Source organism: Acanthochromis polyacanthus, chromosome 6 (assembly GCF_021347895.1).
Source record: "Acanthochromis polyacanthus isolate Apoly-LR-REF ecotype Palm Island chromosome 6, KAUST_Apoly_ChrSc, whole genome shotgun sequence".
Lineage (NCBI taxonomy): Eukaryota > Metazoa > Chordata > Actinopteri > Pomacentridae > Acanthochromis > Acanthochromis polyacanthus.
This window is the reverse complement of record NC_067118.1, coordinates 10,707,183-10,730,521: the sequence shown is the minus strand read 5'-3', so window position 1 is coordinate 10,730,521 and position 23,339 is coordinate 10,707,183. Positions and strand designations below refer to the sequence as shown.

At 39.7% G+C, this 23,339-nt stretch overlaps 1 protein-coding gene across 1 annotated transcript in view; it reads left to right on the top strand.

Moving 5' to 3' along the window:
* bsna (bassoon presynaptic cytomatrix protein a) overlaps positions 1 to 23,339 on the top strand; it is a 242,960-nt gene that overhangs the window by 162,204 nt on the left and 57,417 nt on the right. The window contains 1 exon segment of the mRNA XM_051949918.1: positions 22,602 to 23,048. Within this exon segment, the coding sequence (XP_051805878.1) occupies positions 22,602 to 23,048 (447 nt within the window).

The window sequence follows — 23,339 nt, the reverse complement described above, 5'->3', positions numbered from 1 at the left end:
TTGCCTGCTTCACTCTCTGATTCCTTCTTTCTTTTCCTTCTCCTCATCCTCTGCTCACTCCATCCCCTCCCTTCCAGCCTGGTTTTTGTGCATCACTCCCTTTGCCCTCCTTGTGCCACTCTAATTCTTTTCCTTTCTGCAAATTTTTTTTTTCACGGGCAGTGATTCAACTGCAGCCAAAAAACTGCACAGATTTGGAAATCTGCTGCTTTAGAAATGTGGCTGTGATTTTATAAACAGGAACAGGCAGATGTGACATGGTTTGCATGGCGTTTTGTTTGCATTCCTGCAACAACTGTAGGATGACAGCTGCATGTATGAGAAATATTTTATGAAGTGTACTGTTGCTGCAGAAAAACCTCAGCAAAGTCCAATAATCTGCCTCAAGTGATGACTATTGAGTCAGCATCAGTGGAGGCAGAACGCTGCTAGAGTGACGCTGAAAAATGAGGAAAAAATATCTGGGTGTGCATTCTGCATTGTGTGCATCATCCCTGCTTTAAGTTAGTGGCTGGAGACCACGTTAGCCGCCTGCAGCATCCAAATCTCTGAGTTGGAGGTGCAGTTGCATTATGGGTACACCAGTTGTTTGGTTTTGATCATGAAGAAGAATATGTGGAATCAAAAAGGCAAAGTCTCTGGTTCTCTTACATCAGTTTTTTTGTTTGTTTGTTTTTACTTGCATGACTCAAATCCTGCTGTTGAGTATTGTACAAAGTGTTATCTTTTTTTAAATTATAAATATGCAATTACCAGTGCCAGAAACTGTAAAAACAGTATTTTTAACTTTGAAATAGTCCTTGAACCACTTATCTGTGAAAACATAACCAAATCCAAGCTTAAGATCAAGATTTTTCATCAAAATCACTATGTCCGATTTAAAAAATATGTATTTGTAGGAATTAAATTCTGTTAAAAACACAACAATCTTCACTCCCCAGTGCAACCAAAAAGCCACAACTGACTCAGCTGTGACCGACAGAACAACAATTCAGAGAGTTTTTGGCTGAACTGCAGGCTGTCTTCACACAGAGCAGATAGGAAACAAGTATGGAAGCAAATTAAACATGTATGAAGTAAAACACATCTGCACTCTTGGACAGATGTTGATTTTGGTATTTTTCAATAGTTTGTAAAATAAAGAACGAGATGTGAGATTGAGAAGTGCAATGTTAACTGAGAATATTATTTTCAGGTTTACATAGTACTTATATTTTATTCTAAAACACATTTTATTCCAACTGTATCGAAATAAATTAGAATATTTAAGCAGCAGGTTACACAAGATTGTAAATATTGGTACATTTATTGACCCGTTTGATGATATATGCAGTTATTAAACTACATTTTCCACTTTTCATTACAAACTATTTAAGTGACATCTTACTTTGTTGTATTACAAACATTGACATTCATTCTGCCACACCAAACCAGGCTCAGATGTACAGTGGGTACGGAAAGTATTCAGACCCCTTGAAATTTTTCACTCTGTGTGTCATTGCAGCCATTTGCCAAAATCAAAAAAGTTCATTTTGTTTCTCATTAATGTACACTCAGCACCCCATCTTGACAGAAAAAACAGAAATGTAGAAATTTTTGCAAATTTATTAAAAAAGAAAAACTGAAATATCGCATGGTCAGAAGTATTCAGACCCTTTGCAGCGACATTCATATTTAACTCACATGCTGTCCATTTCTTCTGATCCTCCTCGAGATGGTTCTGCTTCTTTATTGGAGTCCAGCTGTGTTTAATTAAACTGATTGGACTTGATTAGGAAAGGCACACACCTGTCTATATAAGACCGTACAGCTCACAGTGCATGTCAGAGCAAATGAGAATCATGAGGTGGAAGGAACTGCCCAAGGAGCTCAGAGACAGAATTGTGGCAAGGCACAGATCTGGCCAAGGTTACAAAAGAATTTCTGCAGCACTCAAGGTTCCTGAGAGCACAGTGACCTCCATAATCCTCAAATGGAAGAAGTTTGGGACGACCACAACTCTTCCTAGATCTGGCCGTCCAGCCAAACTGAGCAATGGTGGGAGAAGAGCCTTGGTGAGAGAGGTAAAGAAGAACCCAAAGATCACTGTGGCTGAGCTCCAGAGATGCAGTCGGGAGATAGGAGAAAGTTCCACAAAGTCAACTATCACTGCAGCCCTCCACCAGTCGGGGCTTTATGGCAGAGTGGCCCGACGGAAGCCTCTCCTCAGTGCAAGACACATGAAAGCCCGCATAGAGTTTGCCAAAAACATATGAAGGACCCCCAGACTATGAGAAATAAGATTCTCTGGTCTGATGAGACCAAGATTGAACTTTTGTGTTAATTCTAAGCGGTATGTGTGGAGAAAACCAGGCACTGCTCATCACCTGCCCAATACAATCCCTACAGTGAAACATGGTGGTGGGAGCATCATGCTGTGGGGGTGTTTTTCAGCTGCAGGGACAGGACGACTGGCTGCAATTGAAGGAAGGACGAATGCGGCCAAGTACAGAGATATCCTGGAGGAAAACCTCTTCCAGAGTGCTCAGGACCTCAGACTGGGCCGAAGGGTCACCTTTCAACAGGACAATGACCCTAAGCACACAGCTAAAATAACAAAGGAGTGGCTTCAGAACAACTCTGTGACCGTTCTTGACTGGCCCAGCAAGAGCCCTGACCTAAACCCAATTGAGCATCTCTGCAGAGACCTCAAAATGGCTGTCCACCAACGTTCACCATCCAACCTGACAGAACTGGAGAGGATCTGCAAGGAAGAATGGCAGAGGATCCCCAAATCCAGGTGTGAAAAACTTGTTGTGTCATTCCCAAGAAGACTCATGGCTGTACTAGCTGAAAAGGGTGCTTCTACTCAATACTGAGCACAGGGTGTGAATACTTCTGACCATGTGATATTTCAGTTTTTCTTTTTTAATAAATTTGCAAAAATTTCTACATTTGTGTTTTTTTTCTGTCAAGATGGGGTGCTGAGTGTACATTAATGAGAAATAAAATGAACTTTTTTGATTTTGGCAAATGGCTGCAATGAGAGTGAAAAATTTCAAGGGGTCTGAATACTTTCTGTACCCACTGTAGTTTTAGTTTTTAGTTTTAGATTTCAGCTGTATTGAGTCATTCAAAATAGTCTTTCAGACGGTCCTTGAACTGCTCATCTGTAAGTTGTCATTCCCTCAGAAAACTTAACCTAATCCAAGCTTGAATACAATATTTAGCAAAATCACTGTCATTTAAAACTATGCCAATAATTTGATATTTGCTCTAACCTTATTCTGTAAAAAGAAAAAAAAACAACAACTACAAAATCTTCATTCTTCAGTACAACTTAGCTGTGACTAACAGTCACATCAAAAGAATTCAGGAAATTTTCAGCTGAATTGCAGACTGTTTACACGAAGCAGGTAAGAAACAAGTATGGAAACAAATTGAAAATGCATACAGTAGAACATGTACAGACAGTTTTTGTCAACTAAAGAAGCAGACGTCAGAGAAGTGCAATGCTAATCAGTAATGCTATTTTCAGGTTTTATGCTAAAACACCCCTTTATTCCAACTGTATCAAATTAAATCTGAATAATAAAGCAGCAGGTTTCTCAAGATTGTAAATATTGGCACATTTATGGTTGCATTTATACATGCAACCATCCAAATTCATTTCCTCTTCTACAGTCTTCCTGCAATCTACTCAAGTCTTATTACAAACTTTGCTGAGAATTCAAAAGTCAGGCTCAGAGATAAATTCTGTTTTGATAGAACACATCACTGCTGGAGTTTGGATTTCACATCTATTGAGTCACTCAGAATGTGCTGAAACAAACAAAAAAGCTGAGAAAGGTTTTCACTTCTCTTTCCCTCTGAGTTTACCTTCTCATTTAGCTCCCTTCCATCATTCCCTCCTCTCTTCTCTGGGTTTTTCTTTCCCTGCAACACTCCATCTTCTTTCATGTCCACCCCCAGCCTCCACTTACTTTACATTTCATCTCATCCCTCCTCTTCAATCTATCTCACATAGTAAGACTTTCTCCTCTCCTCTCTGCTCTCTCTAAGCCCTCAGCTAAATTTTCCTGAAGATTTTTTCCCCTCCACCTCCATTTCTAGCATCTGTCTGATCATGTCTCCTTCTTCACCCTGCGGGATGAGCAAGCAATCTCCCCTACCCATAATGCTCCTGTCCAAGTGAGGACTGCCTCCTGCACTTCAAAGTACACACTCTAGCACTTCAAAGCCCGCAGTCTTTCTCATCCTAAAACCAAGGCCAGATCAATTAAATCCTAATAACACCCAGCAGCCCCCCCACCACCGAGGATGAGGTTCATATCTGGGCACATGCAGCCAGGCAAAGAACTACTACTTGGTAGACGTTTAAAACCCTACAGAGGTAATTTGGACTGCAGCTCTAAGGATCAAAACAAGAAAAATGGGATTTGTACCTTCGAAATTTAAAAAAATGTTGGTACAGCCACATTAGGAATCTATTGCAGCTGTGGCTACAAATGTAATTTACCACCACCAGAGTGAGAATGTGTGAGTGAATGAATAATGGGTCCATTGTGAAACGCTTTGAGTGGCCAAAAAAGCGCTATATAAATCTAATCCATTATTATTATTATTATTATCATTATTATTATTAAAACACTGAAACTAGGTTGCTAAACGGGATAGATCAAGACATTCAAGACATTGAATCTAATACTAAATGTTAAGGCATAAGCTCTCAGCACAAAAGTTCAAAATGTGCATAAAAACTTAGAATAAGGAAATAAAATAGCTGGCATATATAATTCAATAAATATCCAATGTGCAAAATAATGACTTGTGTTTTCTAAAAAATGCAGTGTAAAATAAAAATCTATGTAAACATGCATAAATATCAACATATGTACTCGTTCATAAGTACAATAAAGTATATTGAGAGTCAAATATATTTTTCACATCGGGTAGCATGTATTTCCACTTACTCCAGCTTTAAAATATTAGAATACTGCAAAAGCAGTAAGATATGTAAGTACGATACGTTACTGAAAATGAAATAATTCATCTAAAATCAGGCTGTGGATTAGAAAAATAACAAGGAATACTGGTAAAGATACCGAGGTAGTAAAATAATATCACACACTAACTAGGAATTTTGCATATAATAATGAAATATCGTACCTAAAACATATTTTTAAAAATTACACAGGAATCTGAAACATCCATCCATCCTCTATACACCGCTTTATCCTCACTAGGGTCGCGGGGGGTGCTGGAGCCTATCCCAGCTGACTCGGGCGAAGGCAGGGGACACCCTGGACAGGTCGCCAGTCTGTCGCAGGGCTACATACATAGACGAACAATCACACTCACATTCACACCTACGGGCAATTTAGAGTACTCAATTAACCTCAGCATGTTTTTGGACTGTGGGAGGAAGCCGGAGTGCCCGGAGAAAACCCACGCATGCTCAGGGAGAACATGCAAACTCCATGCAGAAAGATCCCAGGCCCACCCTGGGATTTGAACCAGGGATCTTCTTGCTGCAAGGTGAAAGTGCTAACCACTACGCCGCTGAGCAGCCCGGAATCTGAAACATTGCACCTGAAATAATTATTGCACTTTTATTAAAATATTGCACATTTAATTGACATTTTGCACTTGAAAGTGCAATATTACACAATACTGAAACTAGTGATATTGCACAACAAATGAGCAATGTAATACTGCAAATGATATTAATATTATAGTTCAGGTCAAAGCTTCCAGTGTAAGCAAGTTAAAGCTGGAAATAATTATCTTTCTTTGTATTTAACGTTTTTCTAATGGAAATAATTTATCGGTAGAACTGTAAGCTTGAATTTGTTTAGAAGAAAAATTATCTATCATATAATAAAAGGCTTTTATAGATTTTGTGTTTGTGTTTATAACTAAACACAAACACATGTCTGATAAAGTTGGTTGACATCTCTGCCTCCCTGTTCCCTGTTGAACCGGTCTTATATTATATTCAGACCGTCTGCAGCTCTGCCCTGTTTCACTGCTGGCCAGCTGCCATCCCATTACTGCAGGAGTCAAAATCCTCTGATCCCTGCAGCCTGAACACACACACATGCATGAACATAGATTTCAGCAGGGAAACACACACGCTGCGTAGATTGTGCAGTTGTTTGTGTGTCCCAGCGAGACAGTTAGCCTGTTAAAATGAGCTCTCGTGACAGATTTGTGGGTCAAACTGCCTCACGCCTCCGTTCTGTGTCTGTCTACCCGACACAAAGGCTTCGTCTTTAAGCCCACTTGTCACAGTTGAGTTATTGGTTCAAATCCAGGCAACAAAACTTCACACAAAGTCAAAAGAGTGTTGAGGATGTCACTAAACTGCTGTCCAATGTGCCAGAGTTGCTCAGAAGGGCAGAACTGTGGTTGTGGCATCACTGGTCAAGGTTCAATGTTTGGAAAAAATCCTAATTTTGTATTGCAGCTAATACATGTTCTTACCTATGATGTTGCTGAAAAAAGGCTTCCAATTTGAAAAATACACAAAAAAAGTGGTTTAAGGGGAGAATAGATGCATAAGTTGATTTTCTTTTGGGGCCATTATTGGTAGAATTAAGCTTCAGTTTCATCTCTTGTTGACTTCCTGTTTTAACTTGCTGTTTGGTTAGTTTCAGGGACCAAAACTGAGTGTTTAGGATTATGAAAATATCCTGCTTTGGTTGATTTTTACCCCTTCATTACAATAACTACTTGGTAGAAGCTTGGTTTGGTTCACTCACCCAAACTACTTGGTGTGGTTCAGGAAACTATGATAGTTTGGTTAAAAATACGACTCTTTCACTGCGTGTTTTGACTTTTCTTTCATTTTCTAATACCTGTTCAGCTGGTTGAAATGAAGCAGGAGTAAAATAAGTGGCAAACATATCTTGAAAATTTGGTGAAATATGGTCAAATTTCCCCAAAAAAACATGTTAAGCAATGCAGTTTAGGTGTATGCAAATGTAATTCTGTGGAGATAGGGTGGCAGTGGGTCAGTATTCTTGTTCTTCTTTATAAACTGTAATATTTGTTTTTGTTGGGAAGTTATACAGCGCAGTTAAAAGTTGCAAAAGGACTGCAAAGACACACAAAACTACTGCAAAGAGTCACAAAAACTGCAAAACTTTTACAGCACTTTCTGGTGAAGATGGTCTCCTTAAACAAGCTACACGTTTTTGCTGGCGGTGGAGCCCTTTCTACAGCCAGTTGGCTTTACAGTCAAGCAAAAAAATTTATTCACTTTCTGAGCAGAAATTGAGCCTGAAAACTTTGCTTAACCTGCATACTTACCCCCTGCTTCTTCCAAGTGAAGAATTAGCAGCTGCTTCTCAGTCCACCAGCTTTATTTACTTGCTAGAGATGCTACTGCTAACGTTAAAATGCCTCAGCAAAAGTTCACGAAATGTTCTGATGTTGACTGCAAGAGTAAACACAAGAGTCTTCATGTTCTCCCAGCATGGAGGAACTGAAGACTCAGTGGATTACTTTTATCATTAAGGACAATGTCCTCACACTAGAAAAATCCTTTGTGTTGCACAGGTTACAGCTGTGTATAAACTATAATGCTGAGAATCCTGTTGTTTTTTGGTGTAACCCAAATTTAGCTCATTAAACTGCATTTTAATGCAGCTAAATTCTAAATAAAGGGGTTGTTTATGTATTTTTCTGATTTCACTGTCAGTCAATGGAAGAAGTATGAAATAGTGACTAGAATGCAACCCAGTGCCTGATTAACTCATCAAACATGGGTTAAAATGATAGCTGTCCTGTGAATTTTCGTGTGAAAAACATCACTCAGACGGAAAGCTAGATGTTATACAAACATATTTCTGTCTATTTTGCCTGCCATGCGGTCGACCAGACGCAGAGAGAGTCTTCTTTCTGAATTCAGGCATGGACAGCAGCAGCTCAACTGTCAGCAGCACCGATAAATTCACAAAGTATGCTAATGAGATCCTCCTACATGTCGTGCGTTCAGAGGAAAGAAGTGGGCAGATCAGCCTAGTCTGGGTTTTATATCAGATCTGTGAAGAATAGCTGGTCGGACAGAAAATAGGTAGAAAACCGCAGAAGGGTATGAGAGTAATGTGGCCAATAAAACATAATGTATTCGCATTAACGCTAGCACACACATCCACAGCCTCGTGCCCACTCCCCTGCCTCTCACAACAAGGTTACATAATTAAAGAGGCTCCATTGTGATGATAAAATGGTTATGGAGATTTTTTAAACATATCTGTGAAATGGAAATGAAACCTGTTTGGGTTATATAACCAGAAAAAGAGTCTGTTTTTTCCTCCTATAATTCATCTCCTCTCTCCTCCCCTCTTGCTTCACTTCTTCACCTTCTTGAATTTCGTATTTTCTTCCTCATTCTTCTTTATTCCCTCCTTTAACCTTTAATTCATCTCCTTCTTTCTTGCCTCCCCCAGCGTCATTTCTCTTTTTTTATCCCCTCCAGTTTCTCTCTTTTATTGCTTCTTCTCCTTCTTATATCTGAGCCTATTCCCTTTACCAGCACACGACCGGATCTATACATTTGATCGGTGAATAGTATGTGTTTCGGTGCACGTATCAAGATTCAATCAAACAAATCCAATGAAGACTGTCTAGAGGGCGCAGCTGTTTTTAACGGAGTCGAAAGGTTGGGTGCCACTATTGATATTTAATAATACATTATATTTCACAACCTGCACAATCTGAAATGTGTCCCTATAAAAATCAGTACAAGTATGCATACGAATGAAGTACAGTTACTTCCCACTACTGCGTAGCTCATAGTAAAATATGTTTTTAGACTATTTGTTCATTTCTCAGTCTTTGTTTTGGGTCCTTTTTTAAAATCTTTTATTATTTCCATTTTGTGTTTCCAACACATGAAATATTAATGATGGGCAACAGACATGAAAGTAAAAAAGATAAACTGGAAAGAAGAACAAGCTAGAAAATAGCCAAAAATAAATAAAAAATTCAGGGAGGAAATGAAACTGTAAAGTGAAGAAGAAGCTCCATGGGGAGGAATTAAGATGGAGACAGAGAACAAGACTTGGAATTCTGAAACTAGCGGGAGGGCAGAGAGTTTATGTGGGAGGGCTCCTGTGAAACCTGCTTTTTGTTGTGACATAAATGAGAGTCTGCTCACGTATGATGGTAGAAGTGATGCAACATGTGCAGTGAGAAGTGAAAGCTGCCCCCAAACTCAACTGGTTTCTTTTTAGGCTGGAGACTGTTGGAGTAGCAAGAATTAGTGACTCAGGAAACGTGCAGACAGCAAACAGTAGCATGAAACATGTCCTACATAGAAATACCGTATATGATTACAATAAATGCATGAATAGTAATTAAAAACGTTGCATGTATTGAAATTTTGCATCCACATGACAATAATTTCACATTTTAAAATAGATATTTCTGCAGAATTCGTTTTATTGAGAAAATCCATGTCTCTAGCCCGTTTTCAGCAGTCACAAAATCAAACAGCAAAAAAAAGCTTAAAAATGCGAATAATCCATAAAGTAAGGGGCCAGTATCATATGAGATAATACATAAATTGAACTTTAAATTATGTATTCCATAAAATACTGCCTATTAAAGGTGTCTAATCTCTTACATGATAAGAAATCAGGAAATATTCTGGTCTTTTTTCCATTTTATGTTCATGGCGGATTCAACAATAAAACACATGGTCTAGTAGGATAAACATTATTTCAAATTGTAAATAAACTGTTTAAATTACTGCAATACCAACTGCATCAATACAGTCTTTAAATTATTTTAATCTTATTCATTAACTCGTGAAATACTATGACATTTTAGTATATTATGTGGTTGATTTGTGTAATAACACAAATTGGTGAAAATATTTTTATGTCACTTTATTTTAGATTTACCCTCATTGTTTATAGTGCAGGAAGAAAAAAGGTGATTTTTTACATTTTTTCTATGCAAGGACTTTTGTTTGAACTTGGCTTTTTTGAATTTCAAGAAAAGTCAGATTCAACTCACACAACTATTACAACACAAAACAGCTTTTGAATAGAGTTTGAGTTTCAGCGTTCCCTCAGAATATAATATTTTCTGAATGCTTTAGTATCGTTAGCAGGTTAAAATTCGAATTCATCCATTTGTCTTTTAATTTATGACCGATATCTGCACAACTACTGAGATTCCCATCAACTTCTGTAAACATTAGCATGCTAATACGCTAAATTACAACAGTGAAGAAGGTAAACATGCTATTGTGAGCAGCACAGCAAGATTAAGTCAGCATTTAATTCTGTGCACTGCTGTGTCTGAGAGATTGACCACAGATGTGACAGGATACATAGGTTTACAGTCGACAACTTTCATGCATTCAGTCTGCTGCTGTGTTTCCACAGAACTACGCTGCTCAGCAGAGTCAGATGAACTGCTCCGGACAGCCATCAATCATAACCTGTCTGCTCCCTGATTGGCTCAGCTGAGAGTTTGACCTCAGGTTGAAATACACTGCTGCAGAAAGGTTTTACGTTAGATTGATTTCCTGTGAAGTTGCCATGGTGATGATGACAATGAAGATGCATGGCTGAGCGTCATTTGGTGATGAACTGTGTGATGTTGTCATGGTACGGGGGGAGTCTGAACCCGAAGTGAGAGCACAGAGGCAGATCAAATTCAAAAGATTTTATTACAAATAATATTAATTCAATTATCCAAGGCTTGAACTCACTACTGGGAGGGAAGGGGGAAGGCAGGCTCCCAGGGACCAGCAGCCGTGGAGGCACACACCGGAGTGTACAGCAATCAGCAGAGAGCAGGGGCAGCCAGAGGGGAGACCCAGGGGGTGCTGCCAGCTCTTGTCTGGGTGGCAGGTCCAGGGTGACTGGCAAGCGACCCAGAGAAACAGAGCAGTCTAGGGGTCCAAGTCTCTGTCCGGAGGACGGCAGGGCCCAAGTCCTCTGGTGGATTCTTTAGGGGTCCAGGAGCAATCCTCCTGGGGGAAGGTGGGCTGCTCCAGCTGTTCAAAGGATAAAAATCATGGTTGAAGGTCTAACGCAGTGGCTGAACAGTCAGGAGGATCTGACACTGAGTGCAGTGCAGAGCCGGTCTTTATTGCAGTCGACGATGATCATCTGATCTGAAGGTGTGGAGGTCCAGCAGCTGCTCTCCCTCTGCACAGATTACCAGCAGCACTGAGTGCAGCAAGAAGGGAGAGGTAAAGAACAGGCAGAGGAGCAGACAGGGTGGTGCCAGGCAGGGGCCGGAACAGATGTGAATTGGAGGCTTGTTGTTGGAAGCCATGTGGGTTGTTGTGATGTAGCAGGAGGTGTTCTGGTGACCCGAAGTACCACAAATGCAAAAAACAAAAGAGTCAAAGCCAAAGCAATAATAGAGACTACGCCCGCTCAGAACGGTCACAACATGTGATAAGTGGTATAAATGTGCACGTAAACACAATGATCAGTCAGTAGATGGAGTTAATGTACCTAAGCAGGGCAGATAAGACAGCAGGAGGTGGACTTGAGAGGCAGCCCTGGAGAAAAATGCAGTTAAATGCTGCAAAAATTTACAATGAAGGGACAAGACTAGCAGGTTAGCATGTTAGAATTGCCTTTATTGTCACTGTACATTGTACACTGTAAATTGTACAACAAAATTGGTGGGAGCATCTCCCCATAGTGCACTTAAAAAATACAAATATGCAACATGCATGATGTAATAAAAAGAAAGAACAATAAAAAACCACGTGTACACACACTGATGTTGCACTGTACTTTATTTGACCAAAAGAAACCTTGTCCAGAAGTATCTGTGGGGGTCATGTGTTTGAGTTTAAAAGCCTAATTGCCCACTGACAAAACATGTTCCTCAGTGTTTCTGTAGAAGAGACTCTGCCCCAAGTGTGAGAGGTCAGACTGGATCTTCCTTGCCTTGCTGAGTCGTCAGAATATCTAAAAAGGTTCCTTGACTGTATTGACACAAGAAAGAAAAGTTCTTTGAAAGAAAACTATGCCAACAAAATGTTGACTTGAAGCTTAATATATCTAAACATGACACTGTACAGGTGCATTTAGCGCTGATCCTGTCACGGCTTAGTTTATGTAGACCGAACAGAGACCCACTGCTTCCAGAACCGGAGAAGTTGGAAAAGGATTTATTATACAGGAATGGATATGGCTGAAGTGCAGAGACCAGAATGCTGGGACAAGGAGTGCAGGTGGAGGGAGGATGTGGCCGGGTGGATCTGGGGGCCGGGGATCAGCGGTCGTCCGTGGTCCGGGCGGGACCGGAGCGCCGCGGATTACTGTGGGGGAACCCTGGCGGCCAGACGTCTGGGGCTTGGAGTTCGGTGGAGGAGAGGGGTTTTGGAGAGGCACTCTGACGATCAGGGGGAGGCCGAGGTGTCGGGTCGGCCGAGCAGAGATGGCGTCTCGTCGGTGATGTTCCGGGAGGGGGCTCCGGGAGGCAGGGAGCAGCCGGCTGGGGTGCTGCAGCTTCAGTGACCGGGAGGGAAACGGGTCGGGGATTCCAGGAGGGGGTCCAGGCGGGATGGGGGATCCGAGTGGGAAAGGGACCGGTGCCGAATGGCTCAGGGGGGTCAGATGAGGGTTCCAGGTGGGGAGGTCTCCGGGCAGCTGGGTCTGGAAAAGAGCAAGAAAGGCGCACGTTAGAAATGTCAAAATTTCTCAATGAACTTTCTGAGGCTAGAGAGAGAACTGACAGCGAGAGTCTATTCAACAATCTGGCAGGGTGTGGAGTGTTGAGCCGGTACTTATTGCGAGGTGGGTGATCAGGGTGATTTCTTCCAGCTGCCCGGGACTCGTGGAGGAGATTGATTACCTGAGTGGAGACGGCTGCGAAGCCGAACTCCACTCAGGTGCCGCGCTGAGGGAAAGCAGAGGAAGAGGGGCGGATGGGAGACAGACAGGGAGGAAAAGGATGAGGGAGGAGGTTTGTTTGGGATGCCAGGTGGGGAGGGATGAGGAGAGGGCCCTGACAGATCCTGTCTCATAATGAAGGATACGTATAAATCACTTTAGTTTTTGGTGAAATAAAAGTTAAATATTATCGACTGTGATAAATACCATAAAGCTACACAGTTTTCTAGTCTGTGTTCTGTTAGCTGCAATGTAAAACAAACTTGGCAGCAAATCACCACCAAGTGTAAAGACATTTATGCATTGTCTGCATTATCAACTTCTATAGCAACATGATGCATAAAGTTTGCGATACCCTCCCCCTTTTTTTTAAATCGACACCATTCAGAAACTGTAAAAACAGAGTCATCAGACTTTCAATTTTCTGATGCTACTTCAACATATGACGTAATGGTCTGTTATGGAAAATAACCAAATCTAGGCTTAAAATTGTGTTATTTTATCAAAGTTATTCTATTCAACTTGCCTTATTTAAAGAAAAGTGTTTGCTCTAATCACTGAGCGGGTGCATTTAGGTCTGATAATGAAGGAATGTAGAAATCACTTTAGTTTTTGGTGAATTTAAAGTAAAGCATTATCGACGGAATGTTCTCTGTGACAAATATCTTGAAGCTACTCAGTTTTCTAGTATGTATGTAATATGATGCATCTACTCAGCTCAAAACCTGCGTTGAAGAGAAAGTATGGACACGTGAAAGAGTGTAGTTCCTTACATCAGAACAGAGCAGGTTAGCTGTGCAGCATCTGTTACCATGGTGATCTCACGGGTTAAAAGAGAGCCACCTCCATGACATTTGAATCTCTAGGCTCAACAAACCTACTAACACATTAATCTCCCTTAATCGTACCCCTCTTTGGTCTTTTAGTCATTTCACACACCCACTGTTCACCTCAAACACCTTCTTTTTCAGAAGTGGAAAAACAGCTGCTGGTGAACAGAATCGAGGTGGCGACTGAGATTCCCTTAAAACATATCAAGTAAACCATTCAGTATATCAGTGTCACTGATGGCATCACGCTGTTTTTATAAACCTCCTCTGTCATCATCAGCAGCAGCATCTGTCTCTTGTCTTAAAGCTTTCCTCCTCCTTCTCTTTTCTCTGCCTGTCTCATCGCTGCCCCCACTAGAAGCCAGTTACATCAGCCTCAGCAGGGAGCCATATAACTGGCGGCTGAGCTGAATTACTCTGTACGTGCACGCTCTCGTGTGCACGTGTGGTGTCACTCACTTCCCGTCCTTTTGGGTTTTTTTCTCCTCTACTCTGCCCACTGGGGTTCTTCTTCCTCCTAATCTTCCCTCTTCCTCCTTCTGCTCGTGGTCCCTCTCTCCTTCTGGTGAGCCTTCAGCTAGTTAGGCCTCCTCCTCCATATTGCATCGATGCGAGCGCCGTGTCTACATGCGTGTTTGTGCAGAGTGCAGCCTAAAGCGGCAGGGAAAGCGTGCGCTCGAGCAGAACAATGGCATTCTGGGTAAAAATAGCCCTGACTCTGTTGGAGGGAGAGGAAGGGTGACAGGCAGAGAGAGGAGAGAAGGAAGAGATGGAAGTTTAACAGCGTTGTAGAAATGAGAGAGAAACTGTAGGTGCAAATGTTTGAAGAATAAATTAGAAGGAAGGAAGGAAACAAAACACAAGGATGACTCAGACTAACTGCAGACTGAAACTGAGAGAAACACTCTGGAAGGAAGGGAATCAGCCACTTTGAATGTACACATGAGGATCTGAACAGTAACAGTGAAGTTAACATGAAAGTTAGAAAAACTGGTTTCTGATCCACAGTGGACGATATTTTAGCCTCTGAATGTACAACGGGAATCCTCAGCAGCTGAAGATTAATCCAGCATCACTGTTCTGCTGTTTTCTCTTCGTCTTATATAGAAGCTGAGAGTCCATCATTCAGCAGTTATGTATTGTTTTGTGTTGAATATGACTTCAGTTGAGAAGGCATAACACATGTAGTTTTAGCTTGAAATACACATACACTACCAGTCAAAAGTTTGGGGTCACCCAGACAATTTCATGTTTTCCATGAAAACTCACACTTTTATTCATTTGCTAACATAATTGCACAAGAGTTTTCTAATTATCAATTAACCTTTCAACATGATCAGCTAACATAATGTAGCATTAGAACACAGGAGTCATGGTGGCTGGAAATGGGCCTCTGTACTCCTATGTAGATATTCCATTAAAATCATGTATCTATCTATCTTATAAAGAGCATTCTGTCATCTGAAGTCTCAGAATCATCTTGAAAATGTTTGAATGTTGCATTGAGAACGTCCTTCCTTCGTTATTGTGGTGGAAATGTCTTCTAAAATGTACTCCCTCGACAACAAAGGAAAATGTCCCTGTGGTTTTGAAGTTTGAGACCATTCCTCCTTTCTTATCATAGAAAATACTGTGTTCCTATCAAAAATATGTATATAAAATACACACACACACACAGACACACACACACACACACACACACACATATATATAGATTCAAACTTTCCTTTTAATTTTTAGAAGTTATAGCAAATGTTATGGGAACATCCTTTAGCGTCATTTTTTGAATTGAATTGAATTGAATTAATCGCTTATTTCATTCACCAAAAACAAATACAGCATAAATACATATGCAACAAAAAGTATTTGAATGAAAGGGTGGCAGAAGGAAGTTCAAAACTTATCAAATGTGCCCCCTATCAACATAAAATCATTGACAAGTCATTGTCAAGTTACGCTGCTGAATACAGCCATCTTTCAAGAGATTCAGCAAAACATAAAGCAAATGTCCTGCTACACAACAGCGTCATATTTTTTTTTTAGTAATGAAGCTTAAAGACTTTTCTTAAAAATAAAAATGGATTTGGAAGTTTTAATTTTATCATCTGGATTTTTCCACAGACTGACTCCTTGAATTGAGATGCATCTTTCCTTTAGTTTTGTTCTGAACTCCGATGTTGTAAAAACGTCAGTTCCTCTTAATTTGTACCTACTTTCTCTCTTTTTGAATCTATTTAGTAAGTTGTCTGGTAACAGGTTTTGGTGAGCTTTACACATAGTTTTGAGGAGATTATATTCTACCAATTCATTAAATTTTAATGTTTGTAATTGTATAAATATTGGATTTGTATCTTTCATTTACGACTCGAATGGCACATTTCTTTAAAAGGAAAATTGGTTCAAAGTAGATTTTACAAGCACTTCCCCACACTTCAATACAATAGGTCAGACATGGAACAGTCAGTGAGTTACACAACAGAAACAAAGCATTCTTATTCAAAGATTCTTTGACCTTATGTAACACAGCTATAGTTTGGGATACCTTTGTTTTTACATGCTCGATGTAGGATCTCATGTGTCCTTTCGATCTCTGATCCTTGTATGAACAATGTTGCATCAATGTCCTTCCTTTTACAACTAAAAATCATAAATTTAGTCTTACTAATATTTAAAGATAGTCTGTTGGCATTGAACCATTTCATAATTTCTTGAAACTCATTCTCTACAATTCGTAGAACCTCATTTATATTTTCTCCAGAACAAAATAAGGTGGTATCGTATTCAAACAACATGCATTTTAGTAAATTAGAAACGGACACAATATCGTTTACATGAAGAAGAGAAAGTACTGGTCCAAGGACCGATCCTTGAGGTACCCCACAAACTACACTACAGTTTTTGGATCATATGTTGTTGACTTCAACAAACTGATTTTTGTCTTTTAAATAATGTGTAATCCACTGATAAGCTACACCTCTTATACCGTATTCATGTAATTTCTGCAATAATATCTCATGGTATTTTTCAATATGTGGTTGGCTTTGGTAGCATAAAGATCGACCAACTCACCATTGGATCAGGTGGAATCACTATTTTTCCATATTTTTTGCAATATTATTTTCCTTTTTAGCTGCTCTTTGATTTGCCACCAAAATTAGTTGTTTAGGTCTAAGAAAAGTTATATTTTTCATTAAAACAACCACATACTAAAAGTCAAACTTCTCCTGTTTGCATCAACTTTTTCCTCCATTTTCATCATCATGGCTCTTCTATACGTTTCATTGCCTGAAAATAATCAATAGAGACACCAGCAGGGAATATTCTAGTTTTAGTGTCTATTAATGATGTTTAAGAAGCGTATTGCACCATCCTACACATTGAAAAATGGCACTGAAATGGTGTTAGGAAGTGTTTTTAAATGTGATGCCATTGAGGTCATGATAAAACGTTTTTTGTATCTACGAGAAAAGCCCAGCTGAGTAAAGCAGTGGTGACTTATTGCTGTGGACTTTTCAAGATACACAGTGTGCAAGAAAACTGCTAGAAAAAAGAGCAATAAGGAAACCATTCCTAAAAAAAAAAAAAAAAAAAAGGAAACACAAGGAGAGCTGGAAGGTAGAGACGGAATACATCCAACAATGCTTGACAGATTTTGAAAGGATGAACGCTTAGTGAGAAAGAGAGAGAAAGTCTGAATGGAGAGTATTCTGCAGACCATGAAAAGAAAACAGCAAAGAGAATTAGGACTGATGGAGCATTTTAGCAAGCGTTATTGACAGCAGGAGAAAAGGCCAGATTGTTTGTGCTATGTAGGTTAAGTGGGCACCGCTGGGTTCTCTGCAGGACGATACAAACACAAAAGCATGCACATGTGATGGTATCTGTTGGCTGGAATGCAGGAAAAATGAGGGAACTAGTACATTTTACAATCTAAAAATGTTTCAGCGATAGTATATTACTGTACTATATGATGCTGCAGGGGATGAACACACACACAGAGGGCTTTACATTGACATTCATATTCTAGAGTATATTCTGTACTACAGAAGAGATTTTTTTAAAACACACACAAGTTCAATAAAGTGATAATCTAATGTTTAAGGAATGTTTAAGGGATATTTATCTGTATAAATAGTGTCCCTATGAAGGTACAAGTGAGCTAAGATGCAACAGTTCAGGATGTTTGGAGGGTCTTAATGTGCCGTGATAACAAAGAAAGAACATTCTCAAGCCAACACTTCTAAAATGTTTTCCAGATGTTATCAAGATCTCACATGACAGAACAGTTCGATTTTTTTGTTTTGCTTCCAGAAACAAACAAACAAATGCGGGGCGGGTGTGGCTCAGGTGGTAGAGCGGGTTGCCCAGTGATTTAAGGGTCGGCAGTTGGATTCCTGCTCTGTTCTAGTCATGTGCTGTTGTGTCCTTGGGCAAGACACTTTACCCACTTTGCCTCCAGTGCAGCTACTCACACCAACATTCATGTGTGAACCAGGGATCTTCTTGCTGCAAGGTGAAAGTACTCACCACTACTCCACTGTGCAGCCGGTTCCCAAATCAACATTCAAATAACATTTTCAAGCCGCTGTGGAGACCTAAGAGGACAGAACATTCTTTATAAGAAAGTTCTTGTGAAAAAGGTGGAACAATCTGGCTGCAATGTTCTGAGTATGTTTCAGGGATGTCTCTGAGAGAACAAATTAAAGAATCTATAAAGCGTTCCCACAATGTTCCATGGTGTTAAATTATAACACAGGAAAAATGTTTTGAGAAAGTTAGAGCTTCACCAAACATTTCTAGAATGTATCTTTAAAAAGAAAATTCTGGGAAATAAAGAGAAAACACGACTAGAACTTTCCTGTAAGAGCTTAATTCTAGCCAGGTATCAGTGTCACTATCAAATAATGCTAAATTAATCAACAAAAAATCTTTAGTAGCTTCTTAAATGATTGTTCTAGCCATTTATCTGGAAGACACGACAGAAACATTCTCGTTTCAGCTTCTCAAGTGTTTGTTACTCTTTTCTAAAAAGCCTCTTTTCTAAAAAGCCTCAAGTAAAAAAAAAAATGTTATTTTTTTATTTTTGATGCAGAAATCTCTTTGCTGTGAGAAATACATTCAAAGAAACTTGTGATGTTTTGAATTATTTAAGAGGGAAAGAGAAGCAAAAAACACTCCTGAGTGTTTCCATTAAACTATTAAACATCGATGTCTAATTTAATTACAGTCAAAATATTTTTTAAAACACCACTAGTATTAAAATTCTCCACTTGCAGCCTTCCATACACAATTTATTTTAATCGTTTTCCCTGTGCTTTTGGCAGCTCAAACTTAAAATGATAATACCAGAACAGACCGAATAACAATGATTGAACAATGACAAGACGAAACATTTAGATGTAGATGTGGGACATTTCCTGGGTTTAAGATAAGATAAAGCTTTATGAATCCCAAAAGAAATTGTTGTACCAGAAACAGACAAAAGCTAACCCAAAAAATTACATAAGAAATGCAGTGCCAAAAATATTGAGGCGAATTACATATACATAGTGAAAATTGCAATGAAAAGTTGTAGTTTGAAGAGACAATCAATCAAACTCTCTTTTTCTATTTAGCTTCTTTTTGCTCTATAATTGCAAGATTTTTCAACTAGGAGTGCTGATTCATTGCAATTTGTTGCTCATGATGGCCATAAATATGCTAATTTATTTGTGGCACCTGGCAGTCTCTTTTAAAAAGCTTATATAGCCTATGGTGACTGCATTTTCATTGGAAAAAAATGCAAATAAAAACTCATTAAAGAGCCACCAAACTAGAAGCAGCGCAATATGGTGGCCTCTTTGGAGGAACACCAGGCCTGGCTAACAAATACACAAACAATATAGTTACAGCAGTGGAAATATAATTATTAAAACTGTATTACATTTCTACTACTAGATCCTCATACTTTATATATGCTGCATCTTTATTGGTCATACATTTGGGTATTCATTCATAAAGTGTCCACTACTAGTTACTGTGGACCCTGAGGAGTCTTTTGTGCAACAATCAGTGATAAACTCTTAAAAAACATCCAGAGAAAGACAAGAGGCGGTGAGATAAAGGAAGCTGAAGAGCTACAGTACATTAGGAGGATTTTTCAGGAGTTTTGTGAGAGCATTTGAGGAGCTAGTGGAAAAAAAGAATAGGGCTGATAGATAAGAGGAGAGCTGCATTCATCAATTATTCATTACATGAGTAATGCAGCTGCTCTTCAGCCCCGAACACTGGTAGCTGTCAGTGGATTTAGACATAGACGGAGAATTAACAGATGGTGGAGGTGGCAGGTGATGAAGATAGTGGAGAGCAAACACCACAACACACACTTTATTACTGTCTTTAGACCCTAAAGTGACCCTCTTTTCAGTACTATGCAGAAATACACTCACTTCGGTATTTCTGTCCAACTACTCTCAGAAATCACCTATCAAAAATGGAACTATGAGAACAGTTTGACAATAACTTGGCAAAACTCTGCAGCTCTCCACAGCGCTGTGTGATGACTTTCAGCTTGTGGTTTTGCGGAGCCCCTCTGGTGACATGGTAAAAAATTGTGGCCACGATATAGCTATAGCCTGTACACAAGTTAATATTTCATGCAAACGAGTTAGTATTTCGTGTGCACGTTATATCTATTTTGTTGTCACAAATTAGTATTTTGTGGCCAGAAATTAGTATTTCATGCACACGAATTAGTTTCTCGTGCGAACAAATTAGTATTTTGTGGGAATGAATTAGCATTTCGTGCAAACAAATTTGTATTTCGTGCACACGTTATAGCTATATCGTGGCCACAGTTTATTTTTTTACCATGTCACCAGAGGGGCTCCGTAGTTTTTGTTTTGAGTCACTTTTTTCACGTAAAAGCTCTAAAACAAAAAAAAACCTTTTGTGTCCGACCTGCTAAGCACCATCAGGCAGACAGTTAGCAAGTAGCTGGTGAACAAAGTACTTAGGCAACACAACAGTGCACTACTACATATCCAGCATGACCTCAAATGAATGATAATCTTGATTTAATGGTATTTCAACTTGTTTTATATGGCACCAAATTACAAAAAAGTGTCTTTTCTTGCAGGTATAAATAAATTTGAATGTCTGAAGGTGATGCACATTTTTCAAGAAGGACTGAGAATGTCATTAAATGCAGTAAAGACATGTTTATTTATACGTCTGAAAGTGCTAGAGTGTTTCTTTATGTCGCATTTGCATGTTGCTTTATAACTTTTAGCAGATCTTCAGACTGCTTGTCAGACCAAACTTCTTTTTTTTGTCACTAAGTCTCACAGTGGTGTGAAGTTATGTGATGTGATGAAAATAGGGTGTAGCTGTCAGACAGAATTCTAGAAATCAGCTTAGCTTAGCCTGTTGCAGCCCTGACAGCTCTGTCTGGAAATATGATTTCCAAAGTGTGCATGGTACACGCACGTGTGTGTGTCTGTTTGTTGGACTGCAGTCTGCTGGTTAAGTGGAATCTACACAGTGAACATGGAGAATATTAATCGCTGTGTTAAGTCGTTGATCTGATTTAACTCGAGAAGCTGAATGAGAACACATCATCACTTTTATGTGATCCCTAGAATGCAGGGTTAAGTGGCATTAAGTTTACACTCACAACATATTGAGACGTGCAAGCCGCAAAGTGTTGCAGTCTTTATTGTTTGCTGTTGAGATGTATTATATACAGAAGTGAACAAAAGGTTACATACACTTATAAAGACCATGATAATCATTACAGTCTTCAGTTTCCAAAGACTTCTGTAACTCTGAATTTTCTATGATGGAATCTCTGAAACAAAAAACAGTCATGCATGTTGGTTATTTTACAGAGGTTTTGATGGGATTTAAGTCAGGACTTTGGGGAGCACAGCTTACAACCTTCATTCTAGCTTGATTCAACCATTCCTTTACCACTTTTGAGCTGAGTTTGTGTTCATTGTCTTGTTGAAACATCCAACTGCACCCAAGATCAACCTTCTGACTGATGATTTTAGGTTTTCCTGAAGAATGTGTATGTAATTATCCTCCTATTTCATTATTTCATTTACTTTGTGTAAAACACCAGTTCCACTGTTAGCAAAACAGCCCCAGCCACCACCATGCTTGGCAGTAGGCTTGGTGATCTTGAGATTAAAGGCCTCACCTTCTCTTCTCCAGTTATACTTCTGCTCATTGTGGCCCAACAGCTCAATTTAATTTCTTCCAGAAGGTCTTTTTGTTGTTCATGTGATCAGCAGCAATCTTCAGTGGAGCTTTAAGGTTCTGCTTCTGGAGGAAGAACTTCCTTCTTCATGGAGCAATTTCTGCTCATGTTGATATAATATACTGTGGACACTGACAGCTGTGTTCCACCAGCTTCTCATTCATTGCAGATCTGCTTTTTCTGATTCTTTTTTGACTCTTGACCATCATGACCAAGTGTCTCTCAGCAGTAGATGATAGCTTGTGTTTTCTTGCTGATCATGGCAGTGACACAACTATACCATGAACTTTGTACTTACTAACAATTGATTGCACTGATTTTTTTGGATTTATAGCTGCTTTGAAATGGCTCCAAATGACGTTACTGACTTGCTCTAGTCATTGATTTGCCTTTTCAGATCTTTGCAGAGCAACTTAAACTTTACAATTGCAGAGTTTACGGCTTCATCTTGTGTAAGTGTTGAAATGGGCTGTATGTAAATTGGCTCATGCTGTTTAAGTCAGCAGTCAATCGTAATCACTGCACTGGATGCACTTGAGCCACAATACATTCAGTGTATCTTCAGACATGTTTTATTCTTACAGTCATTTCAATACAAAACATTACCAACCCGTTGTGGACAACTGGTGAGTTGCCATTAACAGTTTGTGTTCTCTCTCTGTTTTTCAGAAAAAGGAGTGGTTATGTCTAAACTGCCAGACCCAGCGTCTGATGTCTGGAGGCGGTCTCGACGAACCTCCACTTGCTGTTCCTCATCCATCTCCCAAGCACCAGCCAATGGGCTCGCCTCGTCATCAGACCCCATCCAGTCAGCAGAGCCCTCTACACAAACCCGCCACCCAGCAGGGTCCCAAGCAGACCCAGCCACAGACTCAGAAACAGCAGCCAATAACAGGCACTGGCGGACCATTCGCGCCAACGGCTGCTAAACAACCGACCGACATTAAGACTATGACGCCGGCTACTGTACCAACCACAGAGAAACAGTCAAAACCCACAGAGGAGAAGCCCAAGACTGAGCTGGAGAACCAAACTTCCAAAGAGACCAAACTCTCCCAGAAGAAGGGAGAGCAGATCACACCGATCAAGGAAATCAAGAAGTCCAGGCACTATGATGTAAGTCTGATTCAATCAAATATAAACTGCTTTTGTCCAGTGTGCTACTCTGTATGTTAAACTATGGAAAATTAAGTATGTATATAAATAATTACAATTCATGAAACAGGCAACAGATAAATAATGCAGATGTGGAATAAAGAGCAAAGAAATGAGGCTAATTTCAGTGAACATTCAGTGGAAACCATAGTGTAACATACAGGCTTGTGTCCCAGCAACTGCACTGTGTATGCAGGTTAAATTATGCAACTAAGTATGGCTGCTTCAGCTTGGACCTGCTTCACATTTATA